A 25,888-nucleotide genomic window follows, 5' to 3' on the forward strand; every position below is an offset into this window, starting at 1 on the left:
ACTTGAGCTTCATCCAGCCTGGCATTTCCCATGATGTACTCCAAATGTGAGTTAAATAAGCAGGGTGGCAATACACAGCCTTGACATACTCCTTTCCCAATTTGGAACCAGTCCGTTGTTCCATGTCCAATACTAACTGTTGCTCCTTGACCGGCATACAGGTTTCTCAGGAGGCAGTAAGGTGGTCTGGTATTCCCATCTCTTGAAGAATCTTCCAGTTTGTTGTCATCCACCCAGTCAAAGGCTTTAGTGTAGTCAATAAAGCAGAAGTAGATGTGTTTTTTTGGAATTTCTTTGTTTTCTATGATCCAATGGATGCTGGCAATTTGATCTCTGGTTCCTCTGCCTTTTCTAAATCCAGCTTGTACATCTGGAGTTCTAGGGTCACATACTATTGCAGCCTAGCTTAAAGAATTTTAAGCATTACCTTACTGGCATGTGAAATGAGTGCACTTGGGCAGTAGTTTGAACATTCTTTGGCACTGCCCTTCTTTGGGATGGAATGAAAACTGAACTTTTCCAGTCCTGTGGCCACTGCTGAATTTTCCAGATTTGCTCACAGACTGAGTGCAGCACTTTCACAACATCATCTCTTAGGATTTTAAAGAGCTCAGCTAGAATTCTATCTCCTCCACTACCTTTGTTTGTAGTAATGCTTCCTAAGGCCCACTTGACTTCACACTCCAGGGTGTCTGGCTCTAGTTGAGTGATGACACCATTGTGGTTATCCTGGTCATTAAGACCTTTTTTGTATAGTTTTTCTGTATATTTTTGCTATCTGTTTTTAAAATTTTCTGCTTCTGTTAGGTCCATATTATTTCTGTCCTTTATTGCTAATATTGGATATATTAATAACAGAAATTATACTTACTCATTGCAAAATCAAGAGCAGGGCATAGGTTCAGTCTACTGAGTTAACGAGTAAAAAAATGCTATTTTTGAGTATTATTTATCAGTTCAAATTTTACATATCTTTTTTTTGGCTGCAGCATGTAGGATCTTAGTTCCCCAGTCAGGGTGGAACCTATGCCCCCTGCAGTGGAAGTGCAGAGTTCTAATCCCTGGACTTACCAGGGAATTCCCTGTCAGTTCAAATTGAACATTTCTCTTAAAGCAGCTGCTATGAAACACCCTTTCCTCAAAAAAAAAAAAAAATTTCTGCAAATGCAACTTAAGACAATTTAGAACAAGGACAAAGTTTAAAAGTCAGTTGAAATTTTCTTTTAATTAAAGACCCAAGGGACAAGAAGCTCCTTTGTGTTACAGTATATAACATATGGCTCTTATACAGAGTAAAACAGACACCAGGGAGTTGAGTGTTTATACCAGCGCTAGACTCTTCCTGTAGCAGGCAAAAAGTGAGGCAGGATTCCCTTTACTGGCATGGAGATTGTAATATATCTTTACATGCAATAAGTTCTTTGGTAGACTTAATCATTTGGTGGAATTACAGAATTTGCAAAGGAAAGTAGCAGTAAAATATTTCATGTAAAATTTGAGCACAGTACTTCTCATCATATGCTCTTTATACAGACTTCATAAAAACGTCAATCCTACTAAACTTTTAAATAGAGCCTCAAAACTCAACAATTAACTTCTGTCTTCAAACACATACAAAAAAGTAAATAAGATAAAGTAGGGCAGATAATGAGTTTTCAAAATACGTTTCATGATGTTTTCAGTAACTGATCTGAAGGATGTGGAACTCTCTGAAATCCTGGACGGCTGCCACTCTCTGCCCTGCAGTCTCCTCCCAAGCACATCTGTAAGGCATCGTTTTGGAATAGCTACCTAATATATCTTAAATTAAGCACATAAATAATGACGGCAATAATTTTGAACTACTACTACACTATAGTATCCTCAATATCATATACCCTATTACATATGAAGAACATGGGTTTTGAATGGTAAAAGTAAATTACTTACTACAAAAAAGACAAACCCATGGTGTTGAGAAAGGAGCATTAACCCATCTTGATTTATCTACATGGGGCCCAGTATGCCCAAGTCCACGGAATGTCAGGATTGGTTGGAAGACTGATGCTCCACCTTCTGTGCAATGAGCGCTCTTCCGCCAAGAAGTGTTGTTCTCAAGTAGTTTGTGTTTTGATTTTAGCAGACACCAAAACTTCTGAGACAGTATTTTCCTTTGAAAATCAGAAACTTGTTCCCACTGTGGAGCCAGGATTCAAGCATTTTAATATTCTTTGGGCGACTTAGAAGATTAGTGTTGTAATCATGTAATTACACGTGAGGTTATTTCCCTTAAACCACCTGCACCGCTACAGTTCTGAACTCATCCTAGAGAGATCTGAAATAAATAAAGTGACTGAAGTTCTCTCCCAGACGGGTTCTATGTTCAGAAGCCCTCCTCCTCATGAAGCTGCCACTGTCATCAGAGTTCACGGCGACCGCGCCCCATCGAGCGGCGCATCACACGACCGTCTGCACAGGCGTGACGCACTGCGCCGGGGAGCCGGCTCTCTCTGACGATGAGGTTGATCGGTTGGAAATCTCTCTCTGTAGCTCCTCTACTTTCTTCTGAAGCTCTGCCCGTTTAGCAAGAAGTTCTTTATATCTGTTGTGAATGGGCTCCTACGAGAGCAATACCATAAAGTTACTTAACTAAGCAATCCGGAACAAACCCGAAGTCAAATCATTCTGGTATTTAGCTTCGTCCCTAAATGTCCAGTGTGTCCTTTCAGCTATGCGACCACGCCCACCTTTCCCGAACAGCAGTGAAAACCAACTTCAACAACTCCACTGACCCGCAGCTCTTTCACTGGCCTCCCTGGTCTCCCCAGGTGTTTCTTTCCACAGAACACCCTGAAACTGGTGCTTGGCCAAATGCAACAAATAATTAAGTAACGACATAATCTAAAAGCCAATACTTAAAGATTTCCTGTCATTTAGTTGCAGACTTTTAGTCCTTTAAACAGTTCTAGGCAGCAAATATTCTGTAACGTTTTAAAAAATGGCTTTTAACTCCCCTAAAGCATTTTCCCCAACCTCTACAAGTTATCCGGCCCAGCATCCTCATTTAACGGAGGAGAGAAGATGAGAATGAGCAGGAGTGACCTGTGCAAGGCCAAAAAGCCAGTCACAACAGAGCCAGGGCACCACTCATCCCTACCGCAGTGCTTCTTCCACTATCCCACCGTGACTGTTAACAGGAAAAAATGGAAATTTTAAATATGCACAGATAACTTTTCTAGCCACTGTATAGGGGACAAAAGTAATTCATACAACCGCCTGGATAAAACCTCTCACTGGATATTGCAGGGCATATACCTGGGGCTTCATCCGGGGGTTCCACCTTACATAATATCCCACCCAGAGCTCTAGGTGGCGCATGCTGGCTACTGGGTAAAGGACGTGATTGGAATAGCTCCCGTAGAGGGGATTAGTGAAGTCCTCCAGCTGGCTATTTATGTAAGACCACAGCGACACAGTCCTCCTGGGAAGATTCTATAAGAAGGAAAAATAGGTTAAGGTTCTCCACTACACAAGCTAATGGTACTTTAGATGAAATTTGTCAAAAGGCATTTGGGATCATTTAAACTGTTTTAGAGGGACAGAACTCAGACACTTTGGCAACAGCACCACTTCGATTAAAATTAGAGAGCAGTGGAAAACAGTGCAGCTCCCCAAAAAGGTAAACAGAGTTACCATAGCAGCAATTCCACCCTTTAGATACATCCAAGACGAGTGAAAACACATGCACAAGCAACCCTGTGCACAATGGTGAGAGCGGCCATCGGGCACAACGACCGAAACGTAGAAGCAATCCGAGTCCATCACCGGTAGACGGATGCAATGCGACAACGGTACAACGGGGTGTCATTCAGTAATAAAAAGGAACTGAAACAATGATGATAAAAACAAACTGAACCTGGAAAACAGTATGCTAATTGAAAGAAGCCAGACACAAAGGCCACATCCCAAGCGATTCCACTTCTATGAAACGTCCGGAAGAGGCAAACCAACAGAGATTACGGAGTCTGCTAGGGTCTGAGAGGAGACGGGAATGGGCAGGTAGTAACTACTAACAGGCATGGGGTTTCTTCCCAATGTTCTGAAATTAATGGTGGTGATGACTATACAACTCTAGATATGCTGAAAATCACTAAATTATATGCTTTGAAAGTGAATGTTATGGAATGCAAATTATAGCTCAGTTTTAAAAACATTTTTTTTTTAAGATATAGTAAATCCTACTTGAGGCTCTCAAAAACTAAAAGTATCTTTGGAAGTTATCCACTGATTATCTAACATTCAATAAATTCTTGATTGGCTTGTGTGCATAGAAATATTTACTGAAGATGTAAGGGTGATTTTAAAAATTTAGCATCTATCTTCAAGGAACTTCTAGTCCAGGAAGCACTTACTAATGGCCATTATCGCAGTGTTTTGTATGGTTTATTTTATTTAATCCTCACAACAGTAAGCACTAGTAAGTACATAAGTTAAGTACTATTATCCCTACTTTACAGAAGCTGAAATTAACTTGCTCAACTTCACACAGTAAGTGAAAGATCTAAGATTTGAACCCAGGCAGCCTAGCTCCAGACCAAGCATTCTTTGCCACTAGGCTTTACAGAAAAGCATGAAAAACCTATTTGAGAGTCACATTTTTTAAGAATGGAAATTGAAGCAGCGGGAGACACTAATCAAGATAATTTAGAACTTCATACATAAGGCAGATGTGTTCTGAGGAACACAGAAGTAAAACTTGAAACGTAATCGTTCTACATTTCTTATAAATACCAACCACTGAAAAGTGGTATCCCTCGGCAAGTGGGGTAAGAAATTTAACTTTCTCCTTAATATCTTCTCAGTGTTTGAATGTTTTATGCTATTATTTTACAATTAAAAAAAAACTAAAATGGTTCATATGTATGAGAATGTATTTGGGAATTGAGCTGTGCGTTCATTCAAATGTGTATTTTTTGCTAATTATATCTTGCTGCCCCTGCTTTTGATGGACTTCCATCCTGCAGGAAGTGTGGTAACAGGTACACGAGGGCTCCTAAGACACCACATACTTGAGTTCCATTCAGCAGACGCTGCCTCCGACCCATCCTCATGACAGAGGTGCTTTAAGATGGATCAAGCTCAGACGTGTGGAAAGAAGTGAGCATACTACAGTATATAAAAGAACACATGGCCAAAGGCATCATGCAAAAGAACAACTGTTCCGCTGAACGCCATCCCAGGCTGCACTCACTGGAGAAAGCATGTATAGAGACAGGCGGGACAGGCAGGGGTCGTGTGTTACCTCTTTGCCTCTCTGCTGTTCACTGTTACAGAGGAATGTTCCGAATAAACAGCTATACAGGTGGTCCAAAATGGTAATGAGAAAATACTCATTGAATTCAAATGCTGTAGGAAACTGCAAATCAAACAGCAAAACACAGAAATAATTAGGACAGCTTCCCAAGCATGTTCATCCCTGTACATTGGGGGGTGCTTTGTAAAACTTCTTAAAATTAGGCTAAACAGTATTCAAAAACTATATATTTCTAAGCTATTACAGTATTATTAATATTAATATTTGCTTGGTTTTCAGCAAATATCACTTTGCTGAGATAATTTCTCCTAATATCTCCTTTTCTTGTACAGTAAGAATCTGAATGCTGTGATCTTGCTGTTCTTCTGTCCATTTATATCAGTTAACCCTCAACTTGAGGCTGATCTGACTTGTCTTTCTCTGCCAAGAATGACCATAAGCAACATAGTAAGATTTTTCTTTAAATTTTCAACAGCATAGTTTTTAGGAATTACACAAAAAATATCAATGTCTCGAGAAAAGGAGATGTGTGGCTCGTTTAAAAGCCAACCTTACTCATCTTTTCAAGGAACATGCACTCAAACCATATCTTATAATCCAGTACTTTGGCAGCCTTTCTTAAAAGAGAAAATTCACTCTCTTTAACTAGGACAGGTGTTTGACTGGATGTCTTACACAAACAACACAATTTGGGGGTAATTTATCAAGGACCAATTACAGATCCCAGGAAGGTAAGGGATTTAGTATAATCCATCCTAACCATTTACTGTTTCAAGAATTATTTGAAAGCTTCTATGTAAGACTGTGCCATTTATAGGACTGTGAAAAGGAATTCCATGAATATTTGGATTGTGGGCTTAGTAAATAAATACTGGTGCCAAGTCTTCCTACAATGATCCCTGCCCGAGAGTGGGTGAAAACAGCACAAACTGCACACAGAAGGGACAAGAGTGAAGACAACTTTGCCTTCAAATTTCCTAAATTTATAAGCAGGATAACAAGGCAAATTTATCTTCTTAAACAATTTACTCTTGAATAATAATTTCTGTGGTTCTGAAGTGAATGAAGCAGGTGATAAAGCACATGCCAACATAAAGCCAATTAATCATAAAAACTTTGTCAAATTCCATCCATTCATTTACAGAATAAATCCCATCTCCTGTACTGTTACTCTTAAACAGCTTATTTGTTAGCCAACCATGAATGCACCCTACATTATTACATAGCAATTCAAAGAAGTTAAGCCCATGATTAGCCTTTCATCTTCTTGGCAAAACTATTAGCTCAGTTATGAGAAAACAGCTTAATTAGTGGAATTTCCTCACAAACACAACTAAAATAGCATTATTTAAATAGAACATTAGTTGCTGCTATTGTTTTTAAAATCCTGAGCAGAGAAGGAATATTTTGTTCTCCTTATATGTTTAAAATCTGAAGGGCCCTTCATCCAGCTTCCTGATCCCAGCAGTGAGAGATGATGATGAGGGCAGGAGGAGACATAGAATCTGGCTAATTGTAACACAACTGGTCCTTTTGATAAATTTGCTATTTAAGTCTCTGCACAAACATTCAATTATTTATAAAACTGATGACTGCCAACAAACATTATTACTATCTCACATGGTCAGGAGGAAAATACCAAAGAAAAACATAAGCAGACATGTATAATAAAGTGTATTTATTATATACACTTATGTAACAAAAAATACATTTTTTTTTACTTATACATATATAGTGTATTTTAAGTTCTATCAGTGAAATAAGATTTAACATTACTTAGCAACTTAAGCTCAAAATCAAGAGTAAACTGCTTTTAGATGTATGGCATATAAAAAGTTAACACAATTACTAAGAAAGAAATATATTTGTCATGTATTCTCCTATGCAATCGGTAAATGTGATCTTTTTGTTTTTCTAACAAATATACCAGAAGCAAGAGTTGCTCCTTTCAAGATATTCTCCCTGGAAAGCAGTACACTTAACCATCAGCGACGCCTTTTGCAGTCCCCTGATAAGGCATATGTGATTTTCCCCAACACTGTCAAATACTATCTTAAAATAGAATATGGTAATAGTTAAAAGTGGGTCCGGACTTCCCTGGCAGTCCAGTGGGTAAGACTCCACACTGCCAATATAGAGGTACTGCCAATATAGAGGTACAGCCAAATGATTTAAAAAAAAAAAAAAAGGTCTTATTTAGTTTTTCTCTTAATGAAGTAAAGAATATTTTATTGAAGCTGAAATATAATGCTAATGCCAAGCACAGCCAGCAAGTGCCCTACTGGACATTCCCATGGCAGTCCAACGAAAAACCAACCAGGCTCCCAGTGGTCTGAGGTCTAATAAAACTCCTGGATAAATAACTGATATACCACTGAGCTGTACCTAACTTTGGGGTTCTCAGATCATTTATCATGAGTTAAACATCTTTAAGACATGAACTCTTTACCTCATTAGTAAAGTTATCTCATAAATCAGGTGTTTTTCAATCTCCTCTTGTATCTTTCCAAAACACTAAACCTGTATTCACGGTAATATTTTAAATCATTTTCTAGAATGTTGATGGCTCTAAAGCACATAATCTCTCGCTCCATACCTAAAAACAAAAAAACTGAATCTATTTCATCTATATGTTGCCATGATTTCCATCTAAACACATTTTTTCATCAAAACTGCCTAAAATAGGAGTTCATTTTGAGTTATCTTGCCTATTTCATTCCTTTACCTCCTTTACTACTACTACTACTACTACTAAGTCGCTTCAGTCGTGTCCAACTCTGTGCGACCCCATAGACGGCAGCCCACCAGGCTCTGCCATCCCTGGGATTCTCCAGGCAAGAACACTGGAGTGGGTTGCCATTTCCTTCTCCATTGCGTGAAAGTGAAAAGTGAAAGTGAAGTCGCTCAGTCACGTCCAACTTGTAGTGACCCCATGGACTGCAGCCCACCAGACTTTAGCAATGTATAAATGAATTTTTGAGTGAATATATTATCATTATTTAACATAAGTTAAAAATATTAAGTGAAATAATTTAATGTGATAATACTTCTAGTATCTAGGAAACTTATAAGAACTTCTACTTTACATGAAATGTAAGATAGTCAGTGACCAAACGCAACTCTGACTGGATAGCTTAAAAGAGAGATCTAAGAATGGATATCCCAGATAAATTACCTGTCTTGTCATCTGCCAGACACAGTCAATAAATTGAAGAAAAACGGGTGATCTGTCTGCATCTGCATGGTTCTTATCTCCATGGCCAACTCTCTGAAGCAAAGAGTGAAATATTATATAAGCTTTGTAGGATTTTTTACCTTTTTGATGAAAATAACTTTATTTTTCAAGAAAAGTAACCTTTGCTCAATATTTTATAAATTCAGAAAATCTTTTTGAAACAACACTGCAAGGAAAACAGAAATCACTCAATTCCACCAAGGAGAAATGTCTATTAGCATTTCAATCTGCAACCTGTCCAATTATTTCCTGGCAGGAGACACCTGTAACAGGAATTACAAGTGTGTTTAACAAATGAAGCTTAGATCCTAAAAAGCTGACAATGGGAGACGGGAAGTCAGACCTCAGAGCCCAGATTTTTGTCCTGAAGATTTACTATGCCCTGAACATTAACAGTTCCTGGTACACTAGCCCCAGGAAGCACAGGTCTCCTTTAGCACCTTGGCCAGGGCATGAGGGGGACCTACTGCATTGGAGCTCCAGGCGGTCTTTCAAAAAGAATCACATCAGCACAAACCCCTGAAAACTTTTAAAAAATGCTTGACATCTCCCCTCAAGCATGCACTCACCTACTTTCTTATCTTTTTTCTCCTCTGAGGACCTCTGCTCCAGATGACTGAGATAAACACCTACCCTATAACCCAAGGCAGTGATTTTAAAAGAGTGATCCAGACTTCCAGCAGTGGGAGAGGTCTGAGAGTTCAAAACTATTTTCATATTACTAAGACATGCTTTGCCTTTTTCAGTGGGTTGACATTTGCACTGTGCCGTGCTTAGTTGCTCAGTTGTGTCCGACTCTTTGCAACCTCATGGACTGCAGCCCACTAGGCTCCTATATCTATGGGGATTCTCCGGGCAAGAATACTGGAGTGGGTTGCCATGTCCTCCTCCAGAATGGTGTAAAGGTGATGAGGGAAGAAAACTTTTGGTACCTTAGGAGGAAATCAGGAAACAAGGCATTGGAATCAAGCTATACTATAGTTATTATGTTTGCCCTACCAAACACTTGCAGTTAAATGAAGAAAAAAAGCCAATCTCTCTGAAGCCCATGTCCTTGATGAAGCAGTAAAAATTCTTATTAACTTTAATAAATCTCCACCTTGGAGTATAATTTTTTAAGTATCCTATGTAACAAAATGGGAAGTACACATAACGTGCTTCTGTTGCAGACTTAAGTAGAATGCAGGAAACACAGCTTTCCATGGACCATCATTTTAACATGAAAGAACAACTGATATATGAATTATGGTTACTAAGACCTGAATATCTTGTAGATATCTTTTTTGAAAATGTACAAAAGTGAATGTGTCACTTCAAGGAAAACAATGGACAGTATTTGTTACCAATGATGAAATTCAAGCTGTTGAATCAAAGTTAAATTTGAGGGAAAAATTTACCTGAGTTTGATAGTACTTAAAAGACTCTTCTGATAAAATTAGTAGTAGTATTAGTATCTGTGATTTTATGATATATAATGAAATGCATTAAGACTGGAGGAGCTGTGTAAATCACTAAGCCAGTATTTTCCCAATTACCAACACATGATATTACAAAGTCATGCAAGGTAAAAGATCTACTTATTCAAAATGCAAGACACACCAATGGAATTTAATAGAACAAACACCAAAAATCTCATCGAGCTAGTTTTAGATTCCACATTACAAATAACCACTAAGAAACTTCCATTTGTCAAGTTTTGGCACAGTAGCAAAGAAAACTATCCACAATTCTCCGGAAAAAATTAAAATACCTTTTTCAACCTATATTATCTGCATGTGGTCAAATTTTCCTCATGTCTTCAATCAACAGAACATATTGCAACAGACTGAATGCAGAAGTAGATATGAAATTTATCTTCTATTAAGCCAGATATTAAAGAAACTTGTAAAAAATGTAGAATAATGCCACTCTTCTCATAAAACTTCATGCTTGCCTAACATATTATGCTAGTTACTTTTCTTTAAAGTGTTATTCATGCTAATATATAAGAGGACTATGGGTTGAATGTTTGTGTCCCCCAAAATTCACATATTGAAAATCGAATGCTCAATTTGATAGTTTTAGGAGCTACCAAGGTCATGAGGGTGGAAACCTCATGAATGAGACTAGTGCTCTTATCAAAAGGGACAGGCCCCAAAGAGCTCCCCAGCCCTCTTCCACCATTAGAGATAACAGTGAAAGGTTGGCAGTCTGCAATCTGGAAGAGGGCCTTCACCAGAACCCTATCATGCTGGCACTCTTAACTTGGACTTCCAGCTGTCAAAACAGAAATAAAGTAGCCTAAATGGACTAAGAAAATAGATTATTTCCTTAAACAATACATACATTTAAAAAATTTAATTTCTAATATGGAAAATACTGATATAAACAAAGTTCTTTGGGGTCATCAATAATTGCTAAAAATGGAAAGAGGTCCAGAAATCAAAAAGTTTGAGAATCATTACCCTATATTAAACATGTGCACATACCCTCTGAATCAGATGTGCTTTGTCAAATCCTGCTTTCAGATAACAATCAGGAGGGGGAAAATGGAGTAGGTAGTCAGAGTCAGCAATTTAGGAATCCACTGCAGCTTCAAGCAGTCTGAAATGTTTATGATTTTGGTTACACTTATATGAACATGTGCAGCACTGGAAGACCGAAACGTCACTCTTTTAACAGTCTTATCATGGTAAGTACATTTTATAGAGAGTTGAAAAATATAAGCCATCTGAATGGATACGCCAGATGACCAATTTTATTTAATAGTTCAAGTTTAAAGCAGCAGACTACCTTTAAATATCCATTTCTTGCAAGGTTTTTTAAAATAAACACTGCTAGTGGATACTAATAGCTAACATTAGAGACAGCATCTGGGCAAACATATTTCAGAAAGTCTTTCAGCTAACCTAGGAAAATGCTGCCAAAAACCACACTCTTGGGGGCTTCAAGGCCTCTGAGAATCTTACCTCTCGTCTTCAGGATCCTCTAAATAATCTGACAAATTTCTGTTGAGAAGTTTACCCCATTAGAACAAAGGGTCAGTCTTACATGAATATCAAGTGAATAAAAGACATGATCTTCACACGCCTTGTGTGAGATGCACATGTGATACCCCGAGTCAAGGTTCTTCACTCACAAGCTGAAATCGATGTCCGAAGCTCAGCCACTCTTTTTCCACGAGGACTTCAAACCCTCGGATGGTGCGGTAGTATCCGTCCAGCATGAGCATGGCCAGGGAAGTCAGCTGGGCCGTGCGGTCCCAGCCATCACTGCAGTGCACCACCACAGACGTCTTTCCTGACTCCACCCTGTCAGCAATCCTGAGAGCCCCTGCAAGGATAAGCTGAAAAAAGGATTTTTTAAATGAATTTTTTTAATTAAATGCTTTACTCCTCAAAATTTGTAATAGTTCTGTTCAGAGATGACTATCTCAAAAACAGGTGGAGAAAAGAACATCAGTCCTTTCCTAAAAGGAATTTTTGTGAATGGTGGAAGATACTGACGCTTTGCTTTTAAAACTGAAAAATCTCAAAAACGCAGACTCCTATTAATCCACACAATGAAATATCCAAACAAAAGGTAACTTCGGATTTTAAACAAATCAAGAGTATGACTAATAAGAAAGAAGGATTAAGTTCCAAAGAGACCTATTTCTAAGATTCTTCAAATATTCCAACATCATCCATTTAAGCAAAAATAATACACCAACTGAATTCTTACCTGTTACTCAAAACAGTGATACTTAACCAAATCAGAATAAATATGAAAGCAGTATAAGTTAGATATTAGAAAATATTCTACAGTTTCTATAGCATTCACTCTACTGTTTTTATACAACACAGCAAGCAAAGCATAAAATTTTAGAGAAAGCTGACTTTTACATATTGGTATGAATGAAAAATTCTCATTGGACCAATATATTATCATGTCAATTTCACTGGTATCTAAAATAATTTCAGGTATTTTGTTTAAATATGCAAGCTCTCTCTGCAAAACAATTTACCTTCTCTTAAGTTGATCTTGAGTTAAAACTAGATAGAATTAGATGTAACCTAAAGAGAAACACACTGGAGAAGGCAATGGCACCCCACTCCAGTACTCTTGCCTGGAAAATCCCATGGACAGGGGAGCCTGGTAGGCTGCAGTCCATGGGGTCGCTAAGAGTCGGACACGACTGAGCGACTTCACTTTCACTTTTCACTTTCATGCATTGGAGAAGGAAATGGCAACCCACTCCAGTGTTCTTGCCTGGAGAATCCCAGGGACAGGGGAGCCTGGTGGGCTGTCATCTCTGGGGTCACACAGAGTCGGACATGACTGAAGCGACTTAGCAGCAGCAAAGAGAAACACACAGTATAATATCCTTTAAACTGAACAATAGAGCCCCCTTCTACTCTGCAATGGCCCAATCATACTTTAAGAACAGCATGATTACACAAACATAGATAAGAGTGAAATAAAAGAAATGCTATACTAGGCTTAGAGAATTTTATGATGATCTCCTTTTAATCATAATCGTAGGCATATTTTGGAAGTGGGGTACTCTGAAGCAATCTCAATCTTGTCTATGCATCAGAGTTATCTGTGAGCATTAAAAAAAAAAGATTAAAAAAAAGCCTGGTCTGTATTATTCCTAACTCACTCTTTTAAATAACTTCCACCTGTAATTCAAATATGGTGCTTCCCAGGTGGCACAGTGGTAAAGAATCCACCTGCCAATGCAGGAGACACCAGAGACGCAGGTCTGATCTCTGGGTCAGGAAGATCCCCTGGAGAAGGAAATGGTAACCCACTCCAGTATCCTTGTCTGGGAAATCCCGTGGACAGAGGAGCCTGATTGGCTGCAGTCCGTGGGATCACAGACTCGGACATGACTGAGTGAATGAGCACACACAGAGCACATGGGTCAAATATACATGCAAAATTACACATCATTGACCTAAAGGGTTAGAACAGTTGGAAAGCTAAGACAACAAGGAAGAGTTCTCCAAAGTGGTCGTCTTCATCCATTCATTCCCTTAAAGATAAGCATTTTTGGAGTCCTCTACCACGCAGCAGGCACTGCTCACAGTGCTGGAACTACACAGCAGCAAACGGAGCAAAGTGCTGGGCGTAATGAAGTTTATATTGTACTTAGGTGAGGCCGGCCGGATGCAGAGAAAGAAACAGTGTGTCAGAGGGCAACAAGTGAAAAAGTACCATCCAGCACTAGGGAGCATAGGCAGAACTGTCACTGTGTATGGAGTGGTTAGGAAAGGCACCTTTGAGAAGTTGATGTCTGAACAGAGATCTAAAGAAAGTGAGCGGGTAAGCCTTACAGGTGTGAAGACTGAAGGAGGAGAAGGTGGTCCAGGCACAACTGTACCTCGTCCAAGGAAATGTGTTTCTGTTATGGCCAGTTTTTTGGAGAGAATGTTGTACCTGCTAAAAAATGACCTGTAATTTACAGAATGCTGCAGTGAATGTCAGTTCCAAATCAAGTCTTACGGTTTTCTATTTACACATCATACAATGTAATAGACGGTCCCCATGACCGTGCTCTCTAAAAGAAGAATGTTCATGTACTTTGCTACATTCAAGCTTCTGTGTTTCTAGAAGAGAAACAATAATCAAAATAGTTTATAATTCTCAAGAGGTCAATTTAGCCTTCAATTTTTCTTAATTTTAGAGCTCTTCATGTGAGCTCTTCATACTCTTTAACATGAAAAATCCTATTTCCATTTATTTCCTAATATTAATATATGTGCTCATATATTATATAGAGATCTATATATAATATACAGAGATATATATTTTGGTAAGCTATGATACTGAAATTCAGACCTATCTGAAAATATTTATAACTATAATAACTGAAACAATGTTTAGTGCTTCAAATGTTATGTTTAGGCAAGCTGAGGTTCATACAGTCTCCTTCATTTAACTACTTCACCTCATGTGCCTGGCCGGAATGGTTTTCAAAAACTATGTAACAATTATTTATTGGCTGATTTATTTACATCATATAGTACTACACTGGCTCCTGTGGGGACAAAGAAGAAATATGATTTATCCTGTCCTACTCTCCATGAATCAGCAATCTATGTTAATTGACACATAAAAGTAATTAAATCAAGTACATGGGAGCATCTGATTAGCTGGAAAGAAAAGTAAAATGAAAAGCTCAGAGAAAATGGAAATGAATTCCATCTGGGAAGACTTTATCAAAGAAGTGAACTGGGAACTGAAGGATGGGCAGATTCAGATAGGATAGGAAAGAGAGGCAGAGAAGGCAATGGCATCCCATTCTAGTACTCTTGCCTGGAAAATCCCATGGACTGAGGAGCCTGGTAGGCTTCAGTCCATGGGGTCGCTAAGAGTCTGACACGACTGAGAGACTTCACTTTCAATTTTCACTTTCATGCATTGGAGAAGGAAATGGCAACCCACTCCAGTGTTCTTGCCTGGAGAATCCCAGGGACGGGGGAGCCTGTTGGGCTGCCGTCTATGGGGTCGCACAGAGTTAGACATGACTGAAGCAACTTAGCAGCAGCAGCAGCAGCAGGAAAGAAAGGGGAAAAAAAGTACAACAGAACCAAATGCATAATACAGAAACCTAATTCATTCAAACACCAAAACTTAAAAGTAGTTCTAATTATCAAAGTAGTGATCAATTTTTCACTGTTTAAAAAGGTACTTTGATCCTGATTTCAGTTGTAAGAGCCAACACACAAGCGGGCAGAGAAAGTCCTTGTGTGACAGTCTCTAACAGTTTAAAGAACAGTAACATATACCCACCTTAATATGCTCCAGCCAGTGAGTAGATTCCAAGTTAGACAACCAGTGGGTCTCCTCAATGTTGGGATACACAATCTCCTTAAGTTTTCGTAAAGATTCTCTCATAACATGGATATTGTGGATATCTAGAAAAACTAGTTCTGCATTTTGATAGGCATCTTCACTTTCATAACCTCCACCTTTTGCCTGAAAAAATAACATCACACGAAATAAAAAATGAATGCATATTCATGGTATGATGACATCCTTGAAAGAGTGCCATAAATTACCCAAAAGCATCAAAGCTGATACATGTGACTGATGGACAGGAAACTCCATGGGAAAATGTGGCTGGCTCAGGGCAACTTAACCACGCTGTCCCACACGTTCTTCATAAAACAAGAATACACATGCTCACCTGACTTCCTCTTGTTGCTGTTATTAAAATTATATATGATAACATATAGGAAGGTACTTAAAGCACTGTAATTTCACTATCCATATCTCAAGTCCTACCAAAACACAATTTCATACAGAAGACTGAAGCTCCATGTGCAGGGACATCTGTCTAGTTTACACCTGACCCATGCTTTTCTTCACTTCATCTTAATATTTGCAAAGTGCTTTGTAATCACGGTGACTGACTTCTAGGGTAACTGCACAATTATTATTAAACAAAAAGACAAAACAAATATAAAAGCACAGAGTACTACAGAATATTACCACTATTTTCAAAGAGATAAATGTACATCTACAGAATAGAATGAGAAATAGTTGGTGTTCACAGTAAGCTACAGCTGGAAAGAAGAACCAAATTTTTCTGGGTTGAATCTTTCTCTGTTTTATGAATAAAATATTCTTTTGCCTTTTGGATAAAATATGCCTCTTATCTCAGGTATAAAATCACACCTCTTTGAACACTAATGGAAAAAAAATTAGGAAGATACTGGAACAGTCACTGTAGTTATATAAAATTAAGAGATCACATTTTTGAAAACAATAAAACTTACCTCTTAACTAACAACAAATTAGTGAAGAGTAGACGTTCAAGTTTCCTTTCTGACACTGACAGCTTGGGAAATGGTTTAGAGTCAAGATGGGCACAAGTACAAAATTAACAGCGTTTCATTAGGTCCCTGTTAACAAGGATTATTCTGGAGAGTAGGGACAGCTCACATCAGGGGCAGAGGGACATTCAAATGTGTTGCAACAAATCCTAGAAACATGGCCATACTGCAACTACACAGAGCCTGTCACGAAAACACAGGACGAAAATGCTCTGGAATCAAGACTCGTAGAACTTGATGAGTATGTCAAATGTTGTCATGTAACTCTGAAAATATACTAAAAACACTGAAATACATACTTTAAGAATCCATTTCATGTGAATTATATTTCAATACAACTGGTATTATTTAAAAACAGAGCAACTAGATAGTAAAACCGAAGACACACAAAAAAATCACTGAAGACAGAACTAGAGGACAGAGCATTCCAGCAAACCCCAAAGCCGCCAACAGTCACAAGATCTCAATGCTATCGTAAGGATGCGTAAGGAAATGCAGAAGGAAGCAACGCATATAAGATGGACTAGAGAACAAGGGAATCACAAGAGAGTCTTACAGTTTTTATTGTTCTGCTTCCTGGTTTTAGCTCTCTTCCTCCAGAACTACAGGAAAGAACAGGTCAATCTAAGAAGTGCAGCTGAAACCGAGAAGGGTTCTGTCCATTCTAACAGACAAGTTATTAGAGAAACTCACAGATTAAGTGAAAGAACTAGGAAACAAATAGAAATAAAAGAGAAAAAATTAGAAATGAAGACCAAATTAGAAGAAACTCAAGAGCAAACGAATACAGTGGATATTAAATTAAAAGAAACAGTGAAAAGTGAAATATATAAAAAAAAGGAATTAGACATAAAAAAGATTCAAGAGAAAGAGACAAATGATGAACAGAGGCAAAGAAGAGACAACCCAGGGGTAATAGCAGTCCTGAAGAAGAAAGCCAAAACAAAGAAATGAAATAAATACTAAGAACTATGATTAAAGAAAACAGTCATGATGCTTTTAAATTGAAATTCCCAATGAAAACAGCACACATGCATACCTGATAATATAAACCCAAAATATACAGCATGAAGACATATTCTGGCAAAATAACTGGACTTGAAAGAAAAACAAAAGAGAAAATTCTTTGTACGTCGAAGTAAAAAGAGTGACTCAGAAAGAAAAGAAATTTAGTTTATGATTAGACTTTGAAACTTTATGACAAAAAAAAAAGGCAATTTTAAGACATTCAAGAAAATCAAATGCGAACCAAGAATTTTATGCCCAGGAAAACCAACATAAATATAAGGAACATAAGCTGCTCCCCCCAGCCCGTGTCCATGCTCAGTTGTGGCCAACTCTTTGGGACCCCATGGACTGTAGCCCACCAGACTTCTCTTTCCATGGAATTTCCAGGCAAGAACACTGGAGTGGGTTGCCATTTCCTGCTCCAGGTGATCTTCCCAAGCCAGGCATCGAACCCACGTCTCTTGGGCCTCCTGTACTGACAGGCAGATTCTTTCTGCTGCTCCACTTGGGAAGTCCCTCATAAGCTGCTATCAGCAGGTGAATACTCAGAATATTGTTTCTATCAGCTCTGCTGAAATACTTAGAAGAGAACAACTTCAGACAAAAGAAAAAGACTAAAGACTTCCACATAAGAAATGGTTGCGTGCACAAAATACAGCTAGAAGTCAGAGGTAAAAGGGAGAAGTGTACAGAAGGGAGTGTAAAGACTACCTACTCTGACAATGTAAATACAACACATGTATTTTACAATGGGAGCAAGTCCAAAAAAATTTTTCCCTAAATGTACTGGGGATACTAGTAACACTGTTATTCTAGCACCACGGTAGGATAAAGCAAGTGAGTAATTATGTAACATAACAAATCTTATCATTCCCTCTGACTTTGAGAATCAGCATTCCTGGTGGGGAAGGAAGAAGTCACACAGGTAATTTTGAAGAAGTTATGTTAGAACCTGCCTGCCAATGTAGGTGACATAAGAGATGGGGTGTCGGGAAGATCCGCTGAAGGAGGGCATGGCAACCCACTCCAGAATTCTCACCTAGAGGCTCCCATGGACAAAGAGCACCTGGCAGGCCACAGTCCATAGGGTCGTAAAGAGCCAAACATACATATGCATGCACACATGTAACAACTCAACACTGAATTCAAACTGAAAGAACCAGTATGAACTCATGAAGTACTTTATCTTTAAAAATATATTAATGTTTCCTGGCTTTATCCATTTCCTAGTCTATTCAGTAAAGACTCAGAAATTGGACCAGTCCAGTAGCAAATAAGAATCCTTAGCACCAAATTATGGTTTCAAATACCATCTCCTACTAACAGAAACCAGAACTTCTTAGGGAGATGGCTATTCCAAGCCTGGGACAGGAAACGTACAAGATTTCCTGATGACTCTGCTGTATCTTATCATACCAGATAGCAAAGATTGCCATGTGTGCGGCTCAGTCACTTCAGTCGTGTCCAACTTGTTGCGAACCCGTGTACTGTAGCCCGTTAGGCTCCTCTGTTCACGGGATTCTCTAGGCAAGAATACTGGAGTGGGTTGCCATGCCCTCCTCCAGGGTATCTTCCCGACCTGGGGATCAAATCCATGTCTCCTGCATTGCAGGCAGATTCTCTATCGATGAGCCACTAGGGAAGCCTAAAGATTATTTACTATGGTCATGCCAAACAAATTCGGGAGGTAATTTGAAGTCTCCTTTTGATAAAAGGTGGAAAAAAAATTCTAATACTATCTGCATGAATTAGAAATTGCTGACTACATACAAACACAACATGTGCTTCAGTTCAGTTCAGTCGCTCAGTCGTGTCCGACTCTTTGCGACCCCATGAATCGAAGCACGCCAGGCCTCCCTGTCCATCACCACCTCCCGGAGTTCACTCAAACTCACATCCATCGAGTCAGTGATGCCATCCAGCCATCTCATCCTCTGTCGTCCCCTTCTCCTCCTGCTCCCAATCCCTCCCAGCATCAGGGTCTTTTCCAATGAGTCAACTCTGCACATGAGGTGGCCAAAGAACTGGAGTTTCAGCTTTAGCATCATTCCTTCTAAAGAACACCCAGGGCTGATCTCCTTTAGAATGGACTGGTTGGATCTCCTCGCAGTCCAAGGGACTCTCAAGAGTCTTCTCCAACACCACAGTTCAAAAGCATCAATTCTTCGGTGCTCAGTTTTCTTCACAGTCCAACTCTCACATCCATACATGACTACTGGAAAAACCATAGCCTTGACTAGACAAGTGGAAGTGAGAAATAGATTTAAGGGACTGATCATCAATGTGTTTAGTTGTGTCCAATTCTTTGTGACCCCATGGACTACAGCCCACCAGACTACTCTATCCATGGAATTTTCCAGGCAAGAATACTGGGGTGGGTTGCCATTTCTGACTCTAGGAGATCTTCCTAACCCAGAGATTGAACCTGTGTCTCTTGTGCCTCCTGCACTAGCAGGCAAATTCCTTACCACTGTACCACCTGGGAAGCCCAGTGCATGCATAATGACACTTTACAATATTAGTCATTCTCATGGGATGGTAGAGAGTCAATTTATTATTGGGAAAACTGGTAAATAAGGAAAAAGAATCAAGTATTTACCCTGGCTTTCTTATATGAACTGAATTGCTGATTAACCACAATTTAGATAAGAGAAAGTGCTTCTTTTTAGAAAGAGTTCAACTAATAGCTGAAAAGAATTATGAACTTAAGAGTATCACCATTTTGCAACCCCACTGAAGTAACAGATCTCAGCATTGAGCTTGATCAGTTGCTAATATCCAAAAAGAAGAATCAGCCACAAATAGTGTGCCTCCTGATGTATCCCCTACAGCTTTGCCAAAGGAATTGAACCTAAATCTGAATAAACCTCTGAATTCATGTGAAGGAAATTCAGAGGACAGAAGAACTATACCATAGCACAATCGGCAAAGTATGGACTATGGGAAACTCTGCAGTAAAATATACTGGAGAGAAGCGGGGAATCTGGGAGGGAAGCGCAAGGGGAAGACTGTAGATGAAGAGAGGCTTAAAAGACATACAAACACAATCTTCACAAGGCAAGGCTAAACTACAGAGACCAGTGATGCGTACACTTCAGTAACAACAGATGAAGTAATGCAAGAAGATGACTACTGTAAAAGTTAGGGTAGTGGTTACCTTGGCAGGGGTAGAAGGCAAATCTAATTGGGGTAAGGCACACATGGAAGGCTTAGTGGCTAGTAAAGCTTTAATTCTTGATATGGCTCATGACTGCAAAAGAAGTTGTCACAGTCACACTGTTCCACACATATTCACTGCTATTTCACACATATTCACACTGTTTCACACATTTCATACACTTTCACACATTGTTGTATCACACATATTCACACTATTCACACATACTCACACTGCTATAAAAAATATTCTTACCATGAAGACAAAAATATTTGTTGCAACAAATATGTATCCTTTTGCAAATTTTAAAAGGGAGATGGAGCTGGTGGGTATTGGGTGAAGGTGGTCAAAAGGTACAAACTTCCAGTTAAAAGATAAATAAGTTGTGGGGATATAATGTACAATGTGATGACTATGGTCAACAAGACTGTATCATATATTTGAAAGTTGCTAAGAGAGTAAATTTAAAAAATTCTCATCACAAGGGAAAAGACAGCATAACTATGTGAAGTGATAAACGTTAACTAAGCTTACTGTGGTGATCATTTCACAATATATATATATTTCAAATCAATATGCTGTATACCTCAAACTTACATACTTTTCTATGTCAACTATATCTCAATAAAACAGCAAGAAAAAAGGTATCTATCTAGCTGCTAAACTAACTTTCCTGAAGAATAATGGCAATATGTGCAAAACTTTTAAAAATATGAGTATTTTAAATTAGGATATAGTAATGGTATAGCTAGGGAACAAAAATGTCAACAAAAGGTACTTGTTTTAGTTATATTTAAAATACTAAATATTAAACATCTAATATTAGAAGAATGATTAAGTAAACAATGACATAGCTATATAATGAGTGCTATTAAAGTATTTCTCAAGAACAGCTGTTGGAAAGAAATATTTTTTATAAAAATGAAAAACAATGAAACAAAATAATCAATATTTAATACACAGAAAAAATAGTGGGAGAAAATATATCAAAGATCAGTAATTATAGGTGCTTTTCATTCCTTTACTTTGCCTATCCCTTCCTAGATTTTTGTTGTCTATTACACATTTTATGATAAGAAAAATGTCCCAATACATAAAATATACCAGTCTTTATTAAGAAAGAGATTTCCATAGTGAAATACATGTGGGAATCATTTTACAAGGAGTATAACATTTTGCCTACTCCCTTTTCTGCTTTATACGCCTCTCATCCTAGATAACATCTTTTTAAAAAACTATATTTTATTTATTTATTCGGCCATACCAGGTCTTAGTTGCGGCATGTGGGATCTTGTTCCCTGACTGGGAATAGGACAGCATTCCCTGCATCAGAAGCATGGAGTCTTACCCACTGGACCACCAGGGAAGTCCCTCATCCTAGATAATGAGTCTCATTCCTACTAACTCATGGTATAAGTAATTACTGGGAAAATACACACCAGTCCCTGGGGAACCAATTTCATATGTCCACTGTCCTGTTTCGCCTTTAAGGGGAAATATTTACAGTTTAACAGAGAATGCCTGGAATTCAAAGTGTCCTCAAAACACTAAACAGGATTGAAATAATTAAGTACATGCTCCATAATTTAATTAAAGGATGATCACTCCAGCATTGTTTATAATAGCAAAAAAGAATCAAAAAAAGAAAAAAATAATAACCTAAATATCCAAAAACAATTGGTGTTACTAGTTATCATACAATTAAAATGTTACAGATGTATGTTTATTGGCATAGAAAGAAACAGCATCAATTAAAAAAGGAAGTTGCAATTATCCCATTCTGTCTTAAATATATGAGTACACACATATGCACAGGGGTCTGGAAGTACAGTCAAGGTTTAATGGTGTGTATCTCTTATTTATTTATAGAATTTGGGGTGTTTTAATTTTAGAGGGAGGCCGTGTGGGTTTTTTTCTTTGTCTTATCTGAGAGGCAATTTTTTAAAGCTAAACTATCTCTCTTCTCTTTTCTTCTCCAGTAGTAGATTTTTCAAAGTGGACCAGAATTTCTGCTTCCACAATGCTAGTACTTATTCTATAGCAGAAATCAGGACCACTGCTTCAACTAACTGCCAGTCTTCAGTGTGACTAGCTTGTACAGGCAGAGACCTGCCAGAAGAGGGCAGCACTGAGAACTCTGCATGATTCCTACAAGGGTGCTGTGCAGACTACAGTCTCACAAACTCAGTTTGGTGCCCAGTTTGGAGAAGGGAGAGTTTTGCTCCTAAAACAACAGTTTATCAGGTGAGTTTTGCCCCTAAAACACTTCTGTTAGTTTTTATGATTCTCATTTTACAAATAAGCCAATTAAAGTTACTAAAAAGATTAAAATTAAATTGGATTGACATGTACACACTGCTGTTTTGAAAACAGAAAACCAATAAGGATCAATAAGCACAGGGAATTCTGATCAATATTCTGTAATAACCTATATAGGAATAAGAATTTGAAAAAGAAAACATACATGTATAACTGAGTCACTTTGCTGTACACCTAAAACAACATTGTTAATCAACCATACTTCAATATAAAATTAAAAATAAAATTTTTTAAGTTATACTATCAAGTAAAGAGCCAGGATTAGAATCTGTATCTTTAGCCTACAGAATGAAAAGCCTAAACTCATCCTACTGCACTGTGTACGTGTGCGCGTGCTCAGTCACATCCAACTCGCTGTGACCTCATGGATTGTAACCCCTCAGGCTCCTTTGTCCACAGAATTTTCCAGGCAAGAATATTGGAGCAGGGTGCCACTTCCTACTCCAGGGGATCTTCCCAATCCAGGGATTAAACCAGGCTCTCCTGCATTGCAGGTGGATTCTTTACCACTGAACTACCTCCTGACAAACTCATGAAACTGTAACTATAATCTTAATTACTATAAGAGGATCTCACCTTATTGGCAACTGCATTAACACTTGGCCGGGCGTCGAATATAAAGATTTTATGAGATTGGGCATTGGAGTCCATAATGGCTTGAAGGTATTTTTCATCTTCTTTGCTTCGCTTCCCACTCACCCCTACCATGGGCTGGCTACACCGAGTGATTGTGGCTTGACTTTCAGGATGAATCCATGACAAAACCTTAATGGGGGGAAAAGTGGCAACACACCCTTTGACATGCTTCTCTAGAGTTCTTCCCAAAACATTACTCAATAAAACTCTTTCTTTTTACATTCTAACTGGATTCAAAGCCGAACCATGAAAAGAAATATGAAGCTGCTATAAAAAATCATCATTTTTCTTTCAAGTCAACTCTGGCATGTGGAAAACTTGGTCTTATTAGTTAATCAGATATTGATTTAGAAGAGTCATTAATTAAAAGTGTTGTCTCTAGGGAAAAAAATACATTAAAAGGGAGCTTAGGTAAACTCCATTTTTAAAGTTGAGCAAAAATGCCCAACTATAGTGTTCAGAGTCTACACATTTTTGTACCTAAAATTATTAGAACTTATCTTTCCAGAATACAGAAATTCATCACAAATTTGTACAGTTTTCTTCATTCCAAGATTTAAAGGAAGAGAGCATTTATCACTATGACCAACTGTATAAGATAAAGAAATAGTGAATAATACCAGAGCCAAGTTTGACTTCAAGTTAAGAGCCATGCAATTCTGAGCAGCTCTCTTATACCCATTTCAAACTCTCCAGAAACCTCTTTAGTGTAAGTCTTTCCTCTGGTTTTAATTTTACTCAATAACTCATTCCCTAATAGCCCCACAGAGGACCCGCTGCTGTAGCTATTTTTATCCCGCACCCACTCCCCTATTCATTATCCTCTGCACTATGTGGAGCACAAAAGCAATGGGGAAGCTTCAGCACAGCTTCACACTTACTGGGATACGGCCCCGCGATCTGAAGGAAGCCACTCTCTTCAACTCTTCATCAGGGATATTTGCCGGAACAACCAAGAGGGCAGGGTAGGTATCACAGAGTTCATATCGTTCATTTATCTTTGTTATTCTCCAGCTTTCATTCGGAATTCCCTACATGTTAAATAAACATAAGACAAATCACTGCCTAAGAGAAATATCTGAAAACATTACAACAGAAGGCTCCTACTCAACTTCTCTTAAACTCCACTATCTTTTAAGTTGTTGGAATAGTTATTGTCTGCCTATGGTGATCAGGCTTTTAGGATGAGACCTTATAACAAAGAAAATCTGTATTCATTTGGCACTCAGTTTTATGTTAACAGATTTATTATGTCATTAAATACTGACTGAGTGCTGGGTCTGTCCTAAACATATCAAACAAAGGAAACAGTAAGACTAAAAATAAAAATGTTCTTGTCTTTAAAAAGAACAGTCTCATATAGTTTGACTGGATGACTGACTGTGCTGCTGTTCATCTATACAAAGAAATGTCTGAGGGCAGGCACTAAGCATCCACTAGAATGCTATGCACATATTTATCACTTATATACATTAAGTGAATCTTACAGTATTAATGTCGCTAATGTAAAACATATGAGAAAAACAAGAAAGTAACAGAAGGCAAAGCCACCCCCCCCCAAAAAAAGAAGCAAGAGAAACAAAACATTATTTTTAATACACATCAACTGTTAAACTTTGGTCCTTAAAGGTTTGTTTTATTTATAACTAATATACCACTTCACATATACAATTACTTAATAAGACACTTTAAAATTTCCATCCTCCATTAGTATAGAAAATAAAGCCATTACAGTAAGTGTTTAGAATTAAGAAAATACATTTATTTTTAATTTTATTACCTCTGACAATAAACAGAAAAAGAATCAAAAGAAACCAAATTACAGTAAATATATATATATACATTTATTGAGCATTTACTGTCTGCAGGCGTTATGCCTACACATGCATGCACGTGCACACACACACACACTTTACTGTATTCAGGTTTCATTAACGTCACTGTAGAGATGAAGAAATTGTGGCACAGCTTATAACTTGACTAAAGGTAGTAAAAAATTCCATGTAAATTCTAAACCCATCCTTTTTATAATAAAATACATTGTGCCTCAAGAAAAATTTCACTATCCTTATTCACAAAATTGTTATAAAAACCTGAAATGAAAGTGCAGGAGTACTTCTCCTCCAAAGGGGTATTTCTCAAGTTGTTGCCAAATACCCAAGAAGATATTAAAATAAAGAAAGAATTCCCTGGCGGTACAGTGGATGGGGATATACCTGCCAACGCAGGAGACAGGGGTTCTATCCCTGGTCCAGGAAGATCACAAATGGCACGGGGCAACTAAGCCATGCGCCACAATCCCTGAGCCTGTGCTGGAACCTGCGTGCTCTAGGAGCCACGTGCCGCAGCTCTGAGGCCCGCACCTGGGGCCCCTGCGCTGCAGGAGGAGAAGCCTGCGCGCTGCAGAGAAAGCAGCCCGAGTCCAGTGACAAAAA

At 38.3% G+C, this 25,888-nt stretch overlaps 1 protein-coding gene across 6 annotated transcripts in view; it reads right to left on the reverse strand.

The window, feature by feature from the left end:
- Nucleotides 1–1,198: 1,198 nt before the first annotated feature.
- The window catches only part of MTMR2 (myotubularin related protein 2), a 110,279-nt gene continuing 85,589 nt past the window's right edge, over nt 1,199–25,888 (reverse strand). For all 6 annotated transcript variants that reach the window (XM_027563893.1, XM_027563887.1, XM_027563892.1 and 3 more), the window contains 8 exons: nt 24,335–24,484; nt 23,394–23,582; nt 15,288–15,473; nt 11,647–11,853; nt 8,469–8,561; nt 5,282–5,395; nt 3,295–3,471; nt 1,199–2,598 (listed from right to left, as the gene is read on the reverse strand). In XM_027563893.1, coding sequence (XP_027419694.1) covers nt 2,437–2,598; nt 3,295–3,471; nt 5,282–5,395; nt 8,469–8,561; nt 11,647–11,853; nt 15,288–15,473; nt 23,394–23,582; nt 24,335–24,484 — 1,278 coding nt within the window. In that variant the 3' untranslated portion in view covers nt 1,199–2,436. The remainder of the gene's footprint in view (nt 2,599–3,294; nt 3,472–5,281; nt 5,396–8,468; nt 8,562–11,646; nt 11,854–15,287; nt 15,474–23,393; nt 23,583–24,334; nt 24,485–25,888) is intronic.

The sequence above is a fragment of the Bos indicus x Bos taurus genome, chromosome 15 (assembly GCF_003369695.1).
Source record: "Bos indicus x Bos taurus breed Angus x Brahman F1 hybrid chromosome 15, Bos_hybrid_MaternalHap_v2.0, whole genome shotgun sequence".
NCBI lineage: Eukaryota > Metazoa > Chordata > Mammalia > Artiodactyla > Bovidae > Bos > Bos indicus x Bos taurus.